At 39.2% G+C, this 17,716-nt stretch overlaps 1 protein-coding gene across 1 annotated transcript in view; it reads right to left on the bottom strand.

Moving 5' to 3' along the window:
- Nucleotides 1–15,652, bottom strand: part of TMEM47 (transmembrane protein 47) — a 29,763-nt gene extending 14,111 nt beyond the window's left edge. Inside the window, exon 1 of the mRNA XM_033201334.1 lies at nt 14,973–15,652. Coding sequence (XP_033057225.1) covers nt 14,973–15,198 — 226 coding nt within the window. The 5' untranslated portion in view covers nt 15,199–15,652. The remainder of the gene's footprint in view (nt 1–14,972) is intronic.
- Nucleotides 15,653–17,716: the final 2,064 nt, after the last annotated feature.

Here is a 17,716-nt window from a genome sequence, read left to right as displayed (position 1 = left end):
CAAACAAGGGGAAAATAGAACAAATCCAAACTTCTTAAAATATAAAGATGAATCACAACAAAGTGGAGAGCATCTTTTTAATGCCATCTATTTGTAACAAAGCGATACAACTTCAAACAAAAGTATATCTGCCTTTTAAGTAGAAGTTAAAAGGATAGCCATACTGGGCTTTTTTATTCCATAACAGCATGTAGCATTGAATTAAAAAGCCAAAAAATATATATATATATATATATAGTCCTTACATTTGAAGTCTCTAAATTTCTTGGGAAAAGTTTATACAAGTAAACAATTATATTGCACTTTGGCATGATGGAAATTCTTCTAAAAACAGGTGTGTAAATTGAAATTTCTGCATTAAAAAAGTCAAAGTTTAATTATATAAAAGTGTACAATGAAAAAAATAAAATCCATCCATCCATCCATCCAGTTCCTGGAGAGTTTAAGAAAGCCTATGCCGAATATGTTCTAGTTGGTCTATTATTTTATAGAATGATTATTACTGTTAGCAACTTATCCTAAATTATTTTACATAAGTAAAAACTTTAAAGCATTGGCTTCATTTAAATCAAAATGTGACTATCTACCCATATAAAATATCTTAAACTGAAAGTGCAACAGATCTCTTTTTCCTGATAAGCTCTTTCATATAGCTCAATGCGAAAAAAAAAAAATGCCACACATTTGACTGTTCACTTTCAGCCATAATTCAAACAGGAATTAATTTTGATCACTTTTCTCTATTTTAAACATCCTCAAAAAAATAGCTAAAATACACGTTGTTTTGCATTTTGTAAAGATAGACTAAGGTAGAAAATGATTAGCAAACTTTCCGTATAAAGGGTCAGATGAGAAATATTTTTGGATTTATGATTTATGGTCTCTGTTGTACCCACTCAACTCTGCACGATAGTGTGAAAGGAGCCATAGACAATGTGTAAACAAGCTGGCTGTGTCCCAATAAAACTTATTTATTTATTTTTTTGAGACAGAGTCTCACTCTGTCACCCAGGCTGGAGTGCAGTGGCACGATCTCGGCTCACTGCAACGTCCGTCTCCTGGGTTCAAGTGATTCTCATGCCTCAGCCTCCCAAGTAGCAGGGATTACAGGAATGCACCACCACGCCCAGCTAATTTTTGTATTTTTAGTAGAGACCGGGTTCGCCATGTTGGTCAGGCTGGTCTCAAACTCCTGACTTCAAGTGATCCACCCGCCATGTCCTCCCAAAGTGCTGGGATTACAGGCATGAGCCACTGAGCCCGGAACCAATAAAACTTAATCTACAAAAACAGGTGGTGGGTTGTTTTGGACTCCATGGCTGAGCTGCTGTTTGCTAACCACTATACTTCATATAGCATTTCAAATGTTGAACTTTTTTCTAGGTAAAGATCTCTTAAACTACAAAACACACAATGAAGTTAATTTAATAAATGAATAATACAGGAGTGCAAAGTGATGCTTAACCAATATAGCGACAGAAAATTCCAAAAAATTCCTAATCGCATTTTTTACATTTCCTCAATATAGTAATTCTTCATTTCATTTGGAAAACGAGTAAAATGCTATAGTAGAAAGCACCAGGAGAATAAAAGTTAGTAAAAGGGACTAGAACCTAATTAGAAAAAGAACCTCCTATCGCATAGGAGATACTTCTAAAATGTAGATAAATGTAACCAGTTCTGGATTTTCTTCTAAATGTCCTATGTTTATTTTCAGCACTGAGGTTGTAGCTAATGACAAAGTTATCCTAGATGTAAAGTCAACAAGGAGAAGCCTCAGCATTACCACTGTTGTGATACTTCTACCTTTCCTTTGGTTCACAACCAGAGATATGCCTGCTCAAACAGAAAAGTCATTTTATTTTCCAAAAGAAACTAGAAATGGGCCATGACTGCCACTGTTCTGGCCAAAACCTGGGGCTTAGACTGGATTATTGAGACTATATCCCTGGCGAATGGTGCCAAATTTTAGAATTGTTGTCATTATATCCATTTGGAATGATTCACTCAGGCCAGTTGCCCAGAACCAAAACTTTAAATTGCTGATCAGTTTAACCTCAATCAGGAAGCTGAAAAAGTGGTTCGATATGGCTGTCATAGTCAAGGAGGTCCGAGGTGCATTTCAAGGTTCAGTGTGGGTACTTTGGAGCTGCAAACAGGGCCTGTGGCATCATATCTCTTTCAGTAAACAACTAGAATCCATTGCCCAAATAATAGCGCCAGCCTAAGAGGTGAACTAAAATCAGGGACTGTGTAAATCAGCCAGTTACCATTTCCCTCTCTCTTACTGAACAAGACTAAAGTATGGGGAGTGAAAATAAAAAGCGAAAAATATTTTATAGACACCTACTAATGGCCATTAAAATAATAGGCTGGGCTTTATATTGACACAGTTGGACAGATATTTACTTACCATCCGAAATCCAATACTAGATTTAGCAAGAATATATACATAAGACTTGGACAATTTTACAGTAATATTGTAAGTGACCAGAAAACTTGTTCTACCCTGACTTTTCCACTAAAAGATTTGCATGCCACAAATATTTGCTAACCTACACTCAGTGTTTGCAAAACAAATTAAAATTTCATAAAATTCTCTGTTTCCAGCACCATTTATTCAAAAAAGTCATGCATTTTAAGTTTTCACAATCAGTTAATTTCTATATCAATCTCAGTTGTCCAATTATAGCCTTCACGGTATTTAGTCAGATCAGGTGTTAAGAGTCTATAAAGATTTATTACTCCGCATTAGTTTTCTACGTTTCTATAAATAATATACCAATACTATAGTGGAACAGTAAACATAAACCAGACCTGCAGAACATCAGTGACCATGGTGCTGTTTTACAAATTGCAGTGCTCTGCACAATTAAAACGGGCCATTGTTCAATGTCAGGCCAGCTGATTGGAAATCTGAGTTTGATTTCTGAGACCACAGAGAACAGGTGAAATCAGTTTTGAGGAAATAACATACATCCTTGTTTGATAAATTGGTGAGAGTTCGAATGGGCCGGGAGGCGTGTTTTGGATCTGAAGAGCAAACCTGAAATCAGGCTGCCATGTTACGTGTCAGGTTCTCGCAAGAGAATTTTGGCAAAACTGACACAGTGACACACTGGGGGCATTCAAACTGCACCCAAAGAAGTGGAAGCTCAAAATAAGTGTACCCTTCTCTACTAGTGTTTTCTATAACAGAAAAAAAAAAAAAGTAAAATGAAAAAACAAACAAAAAAAAGCCAGGAAAATATATATGCATAATGTTATATTCCTCTTGCAGTTACAGGATAAAAATCAGGCAGTCCCTATACTACACCATCGAGTTCAACATTAAGATGCAACTCAGGAACTGATTTCAAGTCCTCTTTCAAGGTATTTTTATTAGGTGGCATCAGAGTTTCCAATGTCTATAAATGGTTTAGTATTCTGCAGAATCGTGCTGACTTACTTTAGCAGTGTAACATATGAGACTGGTCTGAAATCGCCACTGCATTATGAAAATTCTATGGACCACATTATAATTGTCCAAATGGAGAATTGTCATTCCCTTGGGGAATTCATGATCAAAAGTCACTTCCAATTTTCAGAAAGGACAGAATTTTAACGAGGATACGTTTTCCATATTTTCGAGCCAAGGGCAACACACAAAACCAGTTCCTAAAGCTTTCTGCCTCCACTCACCTCATTTAGAAAAATTTCACTTGTCAAACACTGGCTAATTTATTTACCTCTGTAGCTATTGGTTATATGCTGAGATTCATTCTAGTATATGTAAATCCCTGAGCACACAATGGCTATTTCCTTTAGAAAATTAGATACAATTTAAAAGCAATGGAAAAATATGTTTTTAACCTTAGAAACAGAAGTCCTACTGTTTAGGTGGGTAGTATTTCCCTCAATGTATTCTGTTGTTTTTATGGATGATTCTCCCTTTTCTATAATTCTCATCACAAATTAAAACACTGATTTTTAAATCACGTTCTCATTTGTCAGACTGGCACTTGTATTTTCATTTTTGAACGCCCACAAAAGGAAATTATATTATCCAAAATGATATCTATAACTGTAATAAAATAATTCGCTAGACAAGTTAGAACAATGATTTTTCCCTATCATCTTGAATTACAAGTTATATACAAATTCTCCCTAATTCACCCACACAGACTGGATTATTTTCGCTCATTCCCATTAAACATTCAGCTTTTCTAAATACTTGTATTCATTTGTAGGACATATTTATAGCAAAACATTTAAATTATATTGTTGAGAACTTAGTTAAGTTAGTATTGCTAATCCCATTCTATCATCAGAAACTGGAAATAGTGGGATGGTTTAGTACTAAAGGCAAAAAAACAAAAAAGCTCAGATACAGAAGAATATTTCAAACTCACATTCCCTAAATTATCCATCTATTCACCAAAGACTATGTCTTTTTCCCAACTAGCTCACTTTGTCAGAAATTATGGCATTTAATTATTTTCACCAAATGTAACTAAAGATTTTTTCTTAATATTAATGCTACATATTTCTGAGTTTGGATAGGAAGGCTGTATCCTCACGTACAAAGAATGAATGCTATTTTGTGTAGAAATATAAACTTAGCCTAACTACTTCTAAAGGTATCAAATGATCTACTTAACTTTTAAAAGTTAGTCTGCATGTGACTAATGAAGTGGAAAACTGAAACCGTTACTGAGGCAGTTTAAATCTTGGTTTGTTGGCTAAGTTGCATTCCGACCTAAATTTGTCGATACTGCATTAATTTTCCACCACTCTGTGATGTAGACACAAAGAAAGGCAGCCAAATGAATTCCGGTTCTAATTTCAATAATTAAAATGACCACTTCTTTTATTAAAACAACTGATATCAAAACTATAATTTTTCTTAGGCAAAGAAATATTTCTTTGTATATGAGGATACAGCCTTTCTATCCGATATAAGGCAAGTAACTATTTGTATTTTATACATTTACGATATAAATACTATGTGTGTTGTGACACACAAAACAAAATAGATGTTTGCAAAAGCAACTATGTTAGGTATCCATAGTAGTAATCAGGCTGGCAACAATTTGATTTCAAAAGCTACCCTTTAGGCCCATTCACAGATACAGACTGCCTCCAAAGTATGGTGCTAACCTGATTTTAAACTACAGACATAAATGACCCCAGGTAACCATCCAAACAGATGATGCAATTACCCTAATGACCAAAATGCATGTTAATTTTGCCAAATTTTGGAAAATCCCGGTTGTCCAAAATGCCAGACGGGTGTTACTAGTGTTTAACAATGACAATTTCATTCAAGATCTTGGAGCTGTTTTATGTTGATGTTAGAAAAAAAAATACACATACTTTTTATTTTTAACAAATAAAGGAACATTTTAGCTGCTTCATAGAATTCTTAGACAATTCAGTGGAAATGTAATTAATAATCTAACCACAATAACATATGGTGTTTTTTCCTCAAATAAAACCATTTGAATACAGTATTTAGCAAAGAGCCTTGCTATTAAGGCAAGTTCCAGTATGTGGACAAAAAGAAAGACACTATCATCTCTAATGACTGCTGTTTCTTACCATACACCATCTTTGAAAGCTTTCATTAGCATTTGATGGTAACTAGTGTTATCTAACAGGTACTGGTATTTTTCAATAATAATTTCTCATCATGGTATTTCTACCAAGTTGTGATGACTTTGGTATTTTGAACATTGCTCTTTTTTCACTCTTTGAATAAAAACCGAATTAGGTTACAACTAGGAAAACTTGATTATTTTGAAAAGCACAAAGAAAACCTACTACTCCAGGATTAGGAGTGGGTGAAACTTCCTTTAAGCAACTAAAGTTACTGTGATGGGTTTAGGGGAGCTAAGAATAATCAAAGAGTAGAATGAAGAAAGCCAGCCAGCCGGCCACGATGAGTATTAAGATATTCCTTTAGTAAATACAGAGGAATAAAACTGGCAAAGCTACTACTCCCATCAGCTCCTTCTTAATGCCCCGCTGCAAAAATAGAACCTTTGTTTCCTCCTTCACAGCACTTTGCACATTTATTTAATTATTAATAATTTGTTTAAAACACACCATTTGTTTCACTCATCATTTTATTCTCACTACCTTCCACAATGCCTGGAACACTGACTAACTGGCTGACATTGTATCAGAATAATGTCTACCCCCTGCTAGAAAATCAATGACTATGTTTCAATGAAGTTAACTCATTGAGTACATGTGAGAAGATGGGAAAATAGAGGGAAGCACTCGAATGTACCTCCCTTTAAGTTACCCAGAGGAGCTAAGAATTGATTCTAGGCTTCATTCACAGAGTATCATGGCAGCATTCTGGTGAATATTTGGTTTAGGGACCTTAAACATGATGGCAATAAAATCTTCTTTGATGAAAATTTGAGTTATTTTGTGTCTGTCCCTTTTTATGTACAGAGAGTAAGTAATTCAGGGGTCTCAACTTCTATTTTTTTAACATGGTTTTGCCTGATAAACACACATTTTGAACAGAAAGCATAAATATTTGTGATCTTTTGAAACATGTCTCATTAAAATATCATTTTAAACCTCATAACAGTCAATAAGCTGATAGAGACAAAGGTAATATAGATATTTTTTCCTGGTTCTTTGGAAGAGCATGGATGTTTCGTTATACATTTTTAAGTGAGAGTCCTTGGTGTCCATGATTAGAATAGAAAATTGATGATCTACAAGTGTCCCCAAATCACACATAAACCTAGGAGTAAAAATGTTAAGGAAAGGTGTCCTTGTCTAATTTTCAAGGGAGGTGAACCAATAGTTTGAAAAGATTAGTAAAATTTAACTGTCAGTGCCTTTAATGTGAGAGGCTGAAATTCTGCTGAAAGAACATTCTATCTTTTTTGATAAATTAATACATATTTTTAATAAAGCCAGAATGCAATTAAGTTGTTGAATGAAAAATTAATATTCATTTAATCAATTTAAGAAACTTAACATAGTTGACTTCCACATAATTTTGGGAACTCTTATTCAACTTAAAATTAAGCTATTGTTAGCCAAGCCGAGAGCCAAATCATGAAGGCAATCCCATTTGCAATTGCCACAAAAAAATAAAAATAAAATAAAATATCTAGGAATGCAGCTAACCAGGGGCGAGAAATATCTACAGGGATAATTATAAAACACTGCTCAAATAAAGCACAGAAGACACAAACAAATGGAAAAACATTCCATGCTCATGGATAGGAAGAATCAATAGCATTAACATGGCCATACTGCCCAAAGGAATCTACAGATTCAATGCTATTCCTATCAAATTACCTATGGCATTCTTCACAGAACTAGAAAACCTATTTTCAAATTCATATGGAACCAAAAAAAGAGCCCGAATAGCAAAGGCAATCCTATACAAAAAGAACAAAGTCGGTGGCATCACATTACCTGACTTCAAACTATATAACAGGGCTACAGTAACTAAAACAGCATGGTACTAGTAGTACAAAAACAGGTATACAGACCAATGGAACAGAATAGAGAGCCCAGAAATAAGGCTGCACACCTACAACCATGTGAACTTAGACAAAATTGACAAAAACAAGCAATGGAGAAAAGACTCCTTATTCAACAAATGATGCTGGGATAACTGGCTAGGCATATACAGAAGATTGACCCTTTTCTTACACCACATACAAAATCAATTCAAGGTGGGTTAAAGATTTAAATGTAAAACCCAAAACCATAAACTATAAACTACGTTGTCAACCCTAGAAGACAAGGTAGGCAATACCATCCTGGACACAGGAATGGACGGAGATTTCATAACAAAGACACCAAAAGCAATTGCAACAAAAGTAATAATTGAAAAATTGGATCAATGAAAGTTAAGAGTTTCTGCACAGCAAAAGCAACTATCAACAGAGTACACAACCTACAAAATGGGATAAATATTTGCAAGCTATACATCTGACAAAGGTCTAATAGCCAGCATCTATAAAGAACTTAAATGAATTTACAAGAGAAAAATAAACAACCCCATTAAGAACGGGCAAATGACATGAACAGACGCTTTTTTTTTTTTTTTTTTTTGAGATGGAGTCTCGCTCTGTCGCCCAGGCTGGAGTGCAGTGGCCGGATCTCAGCTCACTGCAAGCTCTGCCTCCCGGGTTTACGCCATTCTCCTGCCTCAGCCTCCCGAGTAGCTGGGACTACAGGCGCCCGCCACCTCGCCCGGCTAGTTTTTTGTATTTTTTTTAGTAGAGACGGGGTTTCACCATGTTAGCCAGGATGGTCTCGATCTCCTGACCTCTTGATCCGCCCATCTCGGCCTTCCAAAGTGCTGGGATTACAGGCTTGAGCCACCGTGCCCAGCCTCTATGTGAATTCAAATCATGGATGATAATCTTACAAAGAGTGGGCGGCTATTTCACATGCAGTCCTTCACCTCTTCATCCAAACTGCCATACATGACATCATTCAACAATCCTTCAAACACCAAGTGACAGTTACCTACAATATTACAGAACATTTTAAAAACCAACCCTCCAAAAATACTATGGCAAAATGTACCCTCTCTACTGAGTCTTTAACATTGTATCCTTCCTCATTTTCCTTAATCATGTAATAAATGTGATTAGACTGGGTTATGTTAAAAATCTTGTCTATTTTAAACATGTTACAACTCTGTGATTCAATACATGGACAGTAGTCAAGAGAAGAGTTATGTTATTAAAACAAAGGAAAAGGAAACAAACAAAAAATAACTCTAACACTTCTCTGGCACTATAAAACTTGGCTTCTGTCTGGAATCTTAATGTTTTAGTGTTCATGTACCAAGCATATCATCAGATACATTCACAACTTTCTAAAAAAAGAGTAAAATCTTATCATACAACATAAAGTAGCAAATTACAGTCCAGATTCATAATCAGTTTGAGCCTTGGTTGTATGAGACTAAACCAAAGATTCCGGAAGGTTTTATATGTATCTCTCTGTTTGTGGAAAAGTTAGGTTCTTGAGTTCATTCCATCTCCTATCCAAAATACAAGTAACCAGTCATTAAAGCCATATGCTGGCTGAGGGAAGTTTCTGTCCCAGTCAGACATTATTTATATAATCAATTCAAAGTTCTTAAGTACAGAAGCTACAAAGCACAGACAAGTTGGTTGGCTATTTGTTGTTGTTGTTCTTCAAAGGCAATAAAGAATGCAGATTTGCATTTAGACTCAGCGTCAGACAGTATGCTCCAAACATAGCCCAACAGCAACTCCTATCCCACATTCTCTTCTACAATGTGACCTTGCCACTGCTCCATCAAAAGGTGGCATTCAATTGTCCTTCCCTTAAATCCAAGCTAGCCATATGGCTCCTTTGTAACCAACTGAATGTGGTAGAAGAGATGTGTGATTTCTCAGCCTAGGTCAGAGAGAGTCTGGCTCTCTTATGACTCTTGCCCTGCAGGACTCACTCAATTTGTAAGAATTCCAACTATCCTAAGACCACAATGCTAGAAAGGCCACCTGTAGGCATTCCAGGGAGAGTCACAGCTTTGCCCAGTATCTCACGGCTTTCCCCACCAAGGTGCCAAACCTGTGAGCGAAATCATTTGGAAAATGACCCTACAGTTCCAGACGTTCCGGTTCCTAGCCATTCAAGCTATCTTCAGCAAGGGCTCCAGACATCCATCCTCACTATGTCCTATCTGAATTCCTGACCCACAGAATTCATCAGTATAATAAAATGGCTATTTTGTATGACTAACTTTTTTTGTGGTTAGTTTCCCGGCATTAGCAACTGGAATACTCTTGGTAAGAATCTGTCTTTACCACCAGTTAATTGAGACCCTGGTAATCTTAACAAAAATCCAAAGTTTCCTCAATAATATATAGGGATAACTTTAGCTACCTTGCAAGTCTATTGTGACACTGGGGATAACTGAGGTGTCTGGCCTGTAATAGTACTGAATAAAAGGATAATAAATTTGTGATCAACCAAGAGCATTGTTACATGCTAGGTAATGCATATCAAAATTTAAATTTAAAATTAACAAGGTACTTCATTATGCAATGCATTATGCAATGCAGAGACTTTACTCCTTAAAGGGGAAAAATCTTCAATTGTTGAAAAAAAGTATCACTGGGTTTTACTGAATATATAACTAGGAAGAAACATAACACTAACAAACAGGCACTTTCCTATATTTAATCTTTATGATAAACCAGACATTAAGTTGTATGAGGTCACATGATTGGTAAGTGGCCAAGTTCAGGTCAGTTAGAACCCAATGTCTCGTGAATTCTCCAAAATACTACTCTACTCTGACACAGAATTACATTATAATTTAGCATAGCTCACATGGAAGTTTGTTGTGGTATTTATTTATTTATTCAGTTAGTTATTTGGGGGTAGCCCTCAGAACCAGAAGAGGTTCAGGGAGCTCCCTGCTGTGGTATTTAGGTTAGCTATTCCAGAGACATATTTTGAAGCGTCTATATCCATTTCACTAACACGTCTAGTAGCACTGACTATACCTGTGGTCTCTGTAAGTGGTCTTACTATTAAACAAAAACTTGCAGGAAATTTCTTGAAATGTATTCCCGGCAGCAGGTGAAATCTATTGCTTGAGATATGCTTTTGTTTGTTTTTGTTTGGTTTTGAAATGTTTTATTAAAGGCCAGGCTTTTCCCACACCCATCAAATCCCTTAGCTGCCAAGATTCAGCTAAGTGGCTCCCTGGGGATTACAATCCTTCTAAGAATGTGAGCAAAAGAAAAATTATATCTGTTCACAAATTGAAATGTCCTTTGTAAAAGTAAATCTAAGGAACTTGAAAATTTAAAAGACAGTAACAGAAAGTCATCAGGAAAATCTTGAAATAAGTTATACTTGGTTTTCTCTGGCTTATCAGTAGAGAAAGTTTTGGTGCTCTCTGGTACTCCTAACTGTCCACCCGTCTATGCTGTCTAGGTTAAAGAAAACTGCATTTATTCTTCTTATGTTCTTTTCAAGGAAGTTAGAAGTGGGTATAATGATGGTGACTTCCAGGCTTGCTGGGCTATTTGTGAAAATGCATCAATACTAACACATTTCAAGCAACAAGCTGAACCTTCCCTGGAGCAAATCACATTGTGAGGTTTCCTAATGAAACCGTGTTTTTGAATTAAGGAATAAATGCAAAATATGAACAGGTGAAACATGTTTGAACTCAGAATCACTATATCTCAGATTTGCTAAGACTTGCAGGTGGTTAGGCAGTTCCATTTATCTTTAACACCTAAGATAGGCTTTCTTATAAATTCCTTTTAAAGTAGCTTTTTATACTGAAGTTAAAAAAAGATCTACATATAAAGCACCCTAAAAAGAATTTCTTGTCAATTAGAATAATAATATTCACCTGTGATTAGCATACGGTATACTGCCATTTCAAAACTACCAGTGACTCATGTTACAAATGCAGCTATTTTTAGGATAGTATGTGAATGATGTTAACAATATCCCTTGAAAAAGGTACTATTTGATCAAGTATTTTGTGGATGATAAAACAGAAAAATGAATGTGTTATATCCCTAAATGACTGTTAGTAAAAGTATTCATTTGGCCATGTGTATGTCCTTGCTTTTTGCTTAGTCAACAAATTACAGACACGAAAAAGCAATATGCTTTATATGAAATAGCTATGTATTTACACATTGTAAAGAAGAAACGTAAAGTCTCCTTAGAGGTTATACAGCACATTTGATATCAAATTTAGGGCATCAGCATTCTGTATACACTTGTGCCTATCCTATTTACACTAAGGATTCTTGTAATTGCTGTGAAACCCTAGCAACTATGTCCTAGAAATAAAGTTAGCAAACTAAATGTGACTAAGCAGAAGTGTAAAATATTACTATGATTTGTGTAAGATTTAAGGTTTATTAAAAGGTTCCCCAAAACAGTACCAGGGAAAACTATCCTAAGAAAGAATTCTGTGGCCGGCAGCCATGTGAGTACTGCGTATTCTAAACTTCCTAACAAGCACACTTTATTTTTTTTTCTTTCCACCATTAATCACAGTCAATTAGCCGCTTTCTCATATGTCTTTTTGGAACACTTAGAACTTAAGATGAGTGCCTCAACTGTCCTCCATACATTGAATTGGGACACCAGAGAAAAGCATTACGGCTGACTGACAACCGGATTACTGGTTCGTACTAGAAGAGCTGACGCAACCTTCAATACACCAGAACACAAGAGGCATGGTTCTACTTTTGCTTAAAATCATAAAACAGGTTATAAACAGCAAACGATGCACATTTGGTACCAAAATTAAAATGCAAGTTTAAAAATAATGGCTTAGGGGAAAGTTTCAGTGGAAACTGGGTCTAAGTAGGGCATACTATTGTGAGTAGAAACATTCCTGAAATGCTCCTTCAGTAAATACAGGCCTGCCTTTTCACAGCAGTTTTAATTCTAATTAAGACAAACATTTTTAATTAAGCCTTAAATATCCTGGTGAAGGGCCTTCAGTAAAATTGTCCTTGGTGGTTCCTCCCAAGGTAATTTATTTTGAAAGACAAAGATGTGGATCTCTTAATATCTTCACAGAAGACATTTCCCTCCCTGTTTTCTGCTCCTCCACACAGCAAACAGACTGAAAAAAGCTGCTTGCCCTTTGGAACAGACAAGAAAAGCACTGCTGGTTTTGATTCGGGCATTCCCCTTCCTTTCAAAACACTGGTGGAGAGAAGCTTCAAGTTCACATAACATAAGAAAGCACATTTTGTAAAGTGGGGACACAGAGCAATTTTCCATATCTTGTTTCCTTTCCTCCACCCCCGCCCTGCGTCCCACCATCACCGTGGAGAGCAAAAAATGAACTGCTATTATATATACAGAAAGTCAAGAACTTGTTCCAGAAAACCTCTAACAAAACCATCTCTACTTTTTACCCATTTGCTTATGAATTCTACTTTATCTGGGCTGAAAACTATTTTTTTTAAGGCAAGATAGGATGAAAGTTGATTTTCAGAAACACAAATAAAAATATACACTGGGCTATGACTTTCAGCAAGGGGGTAGAATAAACGGGGAAAAATCCCAAACTGGGCCTGCCTTTGATTTTTACTCTGCAGAGTGATATTACCGCTATATTTGCATTAGGCTTGTGTCTCCATATTTCCTTGACTAGAGAGGAAAAAAGCTGAGATAAATGGGTATGGAGGCAATTAAGAAAAGGTTAGCAAACACTGTATGTTGCTCTACAAACTCGAGCTGGCTTCTCCCCATTCCCTACATTCCTGGCCAAGAAAAATGGATACTGGCCTAAAAGCAAATGTGAGTTGAAACTGGTTTCTCTAACCTATCTGAAAAGTCTTTATGCCATCAGGGGGCTATTATTTCAGGAGACAGAGAGAAAGGGGCAAAACATTCACGTTGCTAAGGAGACGTGCAGAAACTGTCATTCCTACATAAATTTTATTATTGAAGAGGGGAAAGGAGATATTTTCGCCAAAGTTTATTTGGATCCCCTGGTTACCAAAGAAAGAAATTCTGCCGATTTATTTTATCTTTAGTTGTAAACAGCCAACCCTGAAAGAATTGAGGGACCTAAATGTTGACCTCCTGCTGCCAACCAGTTCCCTCCACAGTGAATTAACCAACAAAGAGGAAACCCTTCAATGGGAATTTTGAGGTAGTATCAAAGAAAAAGCCTTTTTTAAACACAAAATTAAATTTACAGAAGAAACTTAATCAAATGAACTAATCTGTGTTATAACAGGAAACCAAAGACAAAGGAAAATCAGATTTTTGCGGCTTTTTGTGCTATTTCAACTTTGTTACAACTTGAAACGTTTCCAGGAAAGCTTTATAAATAGTCCCGAGAAGACATGAAACTGGAAGGAATGTAATGAGTTTCTCAGGTGTCTATGTGTGTGTGGGGGTGTGTGTGTGTGAGTGTGTGTGTGTGTGTGTGTGTGAGAGAGAGAGAGAGAGAGAGGGAGAGAAAGAAAATCGCCGGCAGGTCCTCTCCCTTTATTCCCCTTTCTCTGCGCTGACACCAGCAGTTGAAGAATCAAAATTAGAAAGGAAGGGATGTGTAGCAAGAAATCATAAGTTGACAGATTTCTGCTAAGGGCATAACTGGGGCGCCAGGGAAGGCAACTGGAGGGTCAGGGAGGGCGTAAAGCCGTAAAGCCCCCTGGAGACTGGTAACCTCAGTAGCTACCTTACTCTCCACTTACCACCCCCATCTTATCCGTTTGCAGCTTTCAGCGCTGGCGGAATAAAGCACAACTTTCTAGGCATCTGTGAGTAGCTCATGGAGAAAAGAAAGGTCTGGAGGAGAGAAGAGTTACTCAGAGTGGCAGAGAAAGAAAGGCAACTCACAATCAACGGCGGCGTCACCAAAAAAGGAAAGGAAAATAAGCCTGTCCCTCTCCCAACTCTTCATATCCATCAAAAACGTAAGGAAATAAAATCCAAACGGTAATACATTGGTGAAAATGCAGATAAGGTGGAATGAAACCGGCAGAAATGTGAACACTAGGCAAATTCGTCCTCGAGAGAGGAGGGAAAAAAGAGTGGGGAAGACCGAACAGAGAACCCCCGCAGCATCTCGGTGGAGTTGGGGAGTTTTTGCCTGCTTCTTTTTTAACGGGGGTGTGGAAGGCGTCGCATTTTTTACACAGCCACATGGCTCTCGCCTCAAATGATAACAAATACCCAAAATAGCGTACGTGTTACTCCAGAACAGGAGGAATGGCCACGGGGGAGGGAGAGGGCGTGGGCTGTCGCTTTAGGTTTGGCGACCAGGGATGTGGAGGGAAGAGGGATGGAGGCCAGGAAGGTGGCTGGAGCCCCAGGATCCGAGAAGGGCCTGGACGGGGTGGGACGGGCCAGGGCACGGGACGCGGGGAGGTGGGGACAGGTGGTGACTGTCCTGGCAGTGGGACGCGAGGCAGTCCCGGGCGGGAGGCAGGGGTCGCGGCGCGCCGGGCCCTCACCGCTGCTGAGCGTGGACTCGCAGTGCCAGATGTCCAAGCTGGCGGGTTTCCGGCAGGACTCCCACAAGGACAGGTAGTACTGGTGGTCAGCCGTGACCCAGGCCGGGCTCAGCACCGCCCCCAGGTCCAGACACAGCGCCAGAAAGATGCACACCAGCCCGACCAGCTTCAAGGGGGTCAGCACCGACACGCGCACCTCCTCCATGCCGCTGCCCGCCGAAGCCATTCCTGGGAGCCGCTGTCGACTGCCCCGCCGCAGGCGAGGACGCCAGGAGAGTCCGGAGAGCCGGGAGCCGGACCTCCCAAGGGGGGAAGCCGCCGAGCCGCCAAGCGCGGGGACTCGCTCCCTCGGGGCTCTGCGCGCCCCCTGCCGCGCGGCCAAGGTGGGTCGGCGGAGGCGGCCGACTGGGTGGGGGTCGTCGGCAGCCGCAGAGACGTCGATACCACCCCGGACCTTCGCCGCCGGCCCCGCGCCGCGCTCTGCCCGCGCCCGCAGCCGCTCCGCCCGGCTCGGCCGGGCTCGCTCCGCCCCGGCCCCTCCCCGGGCTGCGGGAGGCGGTGCCGAACGGGGAGGGGCGGAGGGCCAGCACTTGGTGGCTTAGGCTCCAGTTCCCAGTGCCGGAGGCTCGCGCCTGTCCCGCCCCTACCCCGCCTTTGGCCCGCGGGCGGAGCCCAGTGCTAGCCCGCGCCCCCGAGCGCGCGGCAGTTCCTTGAAGCAGCCCAGCGCCCCGCCCGGCTCTCGCCCGGCCCTGGCCCGGCCCCCAGCCTCGCTGACTCCAGGTCGCCGGGCTCTCCCCCTTCGCCCAGTCACGTGGGTTTCCTTTTCTTAAGGAGCAAGAGTGGGCCGTTTTCTAGAAGGCGCCAGAAGTGGATTCCTAGGTTTCCTAAGCTGTGCCTCTTGGAGCAAGGACAGGTCCTCTGTCTCAGTGATGTAACACGCCCCTCCCCGGCCAATTTCACATCCTGAGAGATTTGGAGGAAGGAGAAGAAAAGTGACTAAATGCATTTCGCCCTCTTTTCAAAACCAGGACGGGCCCAGGGGTCCCCTGGTTTTACCTATTTCCTCACTTCTCCGCTAGCCTGCTGCCACTTCTGTTCTCCGGGCTCACCTGCTTTTGCTCCCCCCCCCCCACCCATGAAGGGCATTTGCTCTGAAAACGCAAGCGCTAAAAAGGAAATGAGAGCTACTGCAAAATATGAAGTAAATTTTATTTGCGTCTCCACTGCTCTGCCCTTTGGGTGTTGGCTAAAGCCTTTATTAATTCCGCTTTGCATTATGCCAAGCTGGATCTAATTCCCCTCCTGGGTATTAAGATGTCCTTGTCCTTAGCAAGATCTAGCCCAGGACCTGCAATAGGAAAAGTGATGTGTATATTTCCTGAATGGGAAACTAAGCAATCTACAAATATTTGTTGAGCATCTAAGGTCTAAGGATTCAGCACAATAGGACATCGTCCTGTTCTTAAGTAGATGCACCGTATTTTCCCCCTATATGTAAGGACTAAACACCTCTTGAAATTGAAATTCTGTTAATTGCCTGGTTCAGTATGTGATTTGTGGGTTATCTGTCTTTTGTAGCTCTTTAACTCATCTCCATCTTCTCTATAAAAGAAATAATTTACTGAATAGATTAGTGGGGAGGGCGATGTTTCCAGATCTTTAGTCATCCCAAAAATTTGGTGAGGCTCCCAAGACAGTGATTAAGAGCTGAAGAATGCAAGAAACACATTCTCTCTTTTATGAAACACAATCCTCAGTGTTGCAAGATTTCATACTTTTTGTTGATAAAAATTATTTTCCCCCAACCACATCTCTCCATACGTTGAACACATGTTGACTGCAGCAACACTTTGGGTGTAAGAAACAATCGAGTTAGTGTCAAATGAAAACGAACCTAATATAAAATAAAAACGCCCGGGCTTTTCTTATATTTACAATTTCGGGAACTTTTCTCCCACCTCTCAATCATTACCATGATAATTATTGCAGGACCCTTAACAAAGAATGCCTAGAGCATCCAGAGCTCACTAACCTCCAAATCCCAAAGGGCTTATTGGTTTCTCAACTAGAAAGAAGCCTAAGTGCATCTTCTCCTTAAAAACTTAGGGAACACTGAAAAATTTACAAACCGGGACAATCAATAGGTGACCAGGATTGTGTGACTGTTCTTTTATCTAGATTTATAATGTGTATTCAGAAGTAATAAGAAAATGTCTTGAGTATGTTTTCAAAGATATAAAGAAATCTTTATTGTGTCTTCAGTTTCTATCATCTTCTCTTTAATAAGCTTATTTTCCAATCAGCCAATAGTTTTCTTTATTCTCTTCGATGTAGGCTTTCTTTCCCCTCTACCCCTACCCCAACCCCCACCTCCACCACATTTTTGCTTAATTTTTTTCTGGCTTGTTCTCAACTGCTTACTTGAGTTACTCCATCCTTCTTTATGCTGCCTAAAAAATTATCTCTATGCTTTCTCCAAAACTAGAAAAGTAAACCATTTTTAACAAAAAGTCAAATTCTCCTAAAAACTCTATTCCTCTATTAATAATTTATAGAATTTTGCACAACATAAGGCCCATCAGCCACCCCGAATCCTCAATTTCAAAATACAACAAACTCTCAGAAGTATTTTTTTTTCTTTTCATAGATTTGTAGCAAACTCAAGGGCACAGGGACACTTCCTCTCCACCTGCTGAAGGTTCACTGAAAATGAACTGAGAAAAGGCAGATTATTTGGAGAAAAA

Source organism: Trachypithecus francoisi, unplaced genomic scaffold (assembly GCF_009764315.1).
Source record: "Trachypithecus francoisi isolate TF-2019V2 unplaced genomic scaffold, Tfra_2.0 Lachesis_group6, whole genome shotgun sequence".
NCBI lineage: Eukaryota > Metazoa > Chordata > Mammalia > Primates > Cercopithecidae > Trachypithecus > Trachypithecus francoisi.
This window is presented reverse-complemented; position numbering and strand designations above follow the sequence as displayed.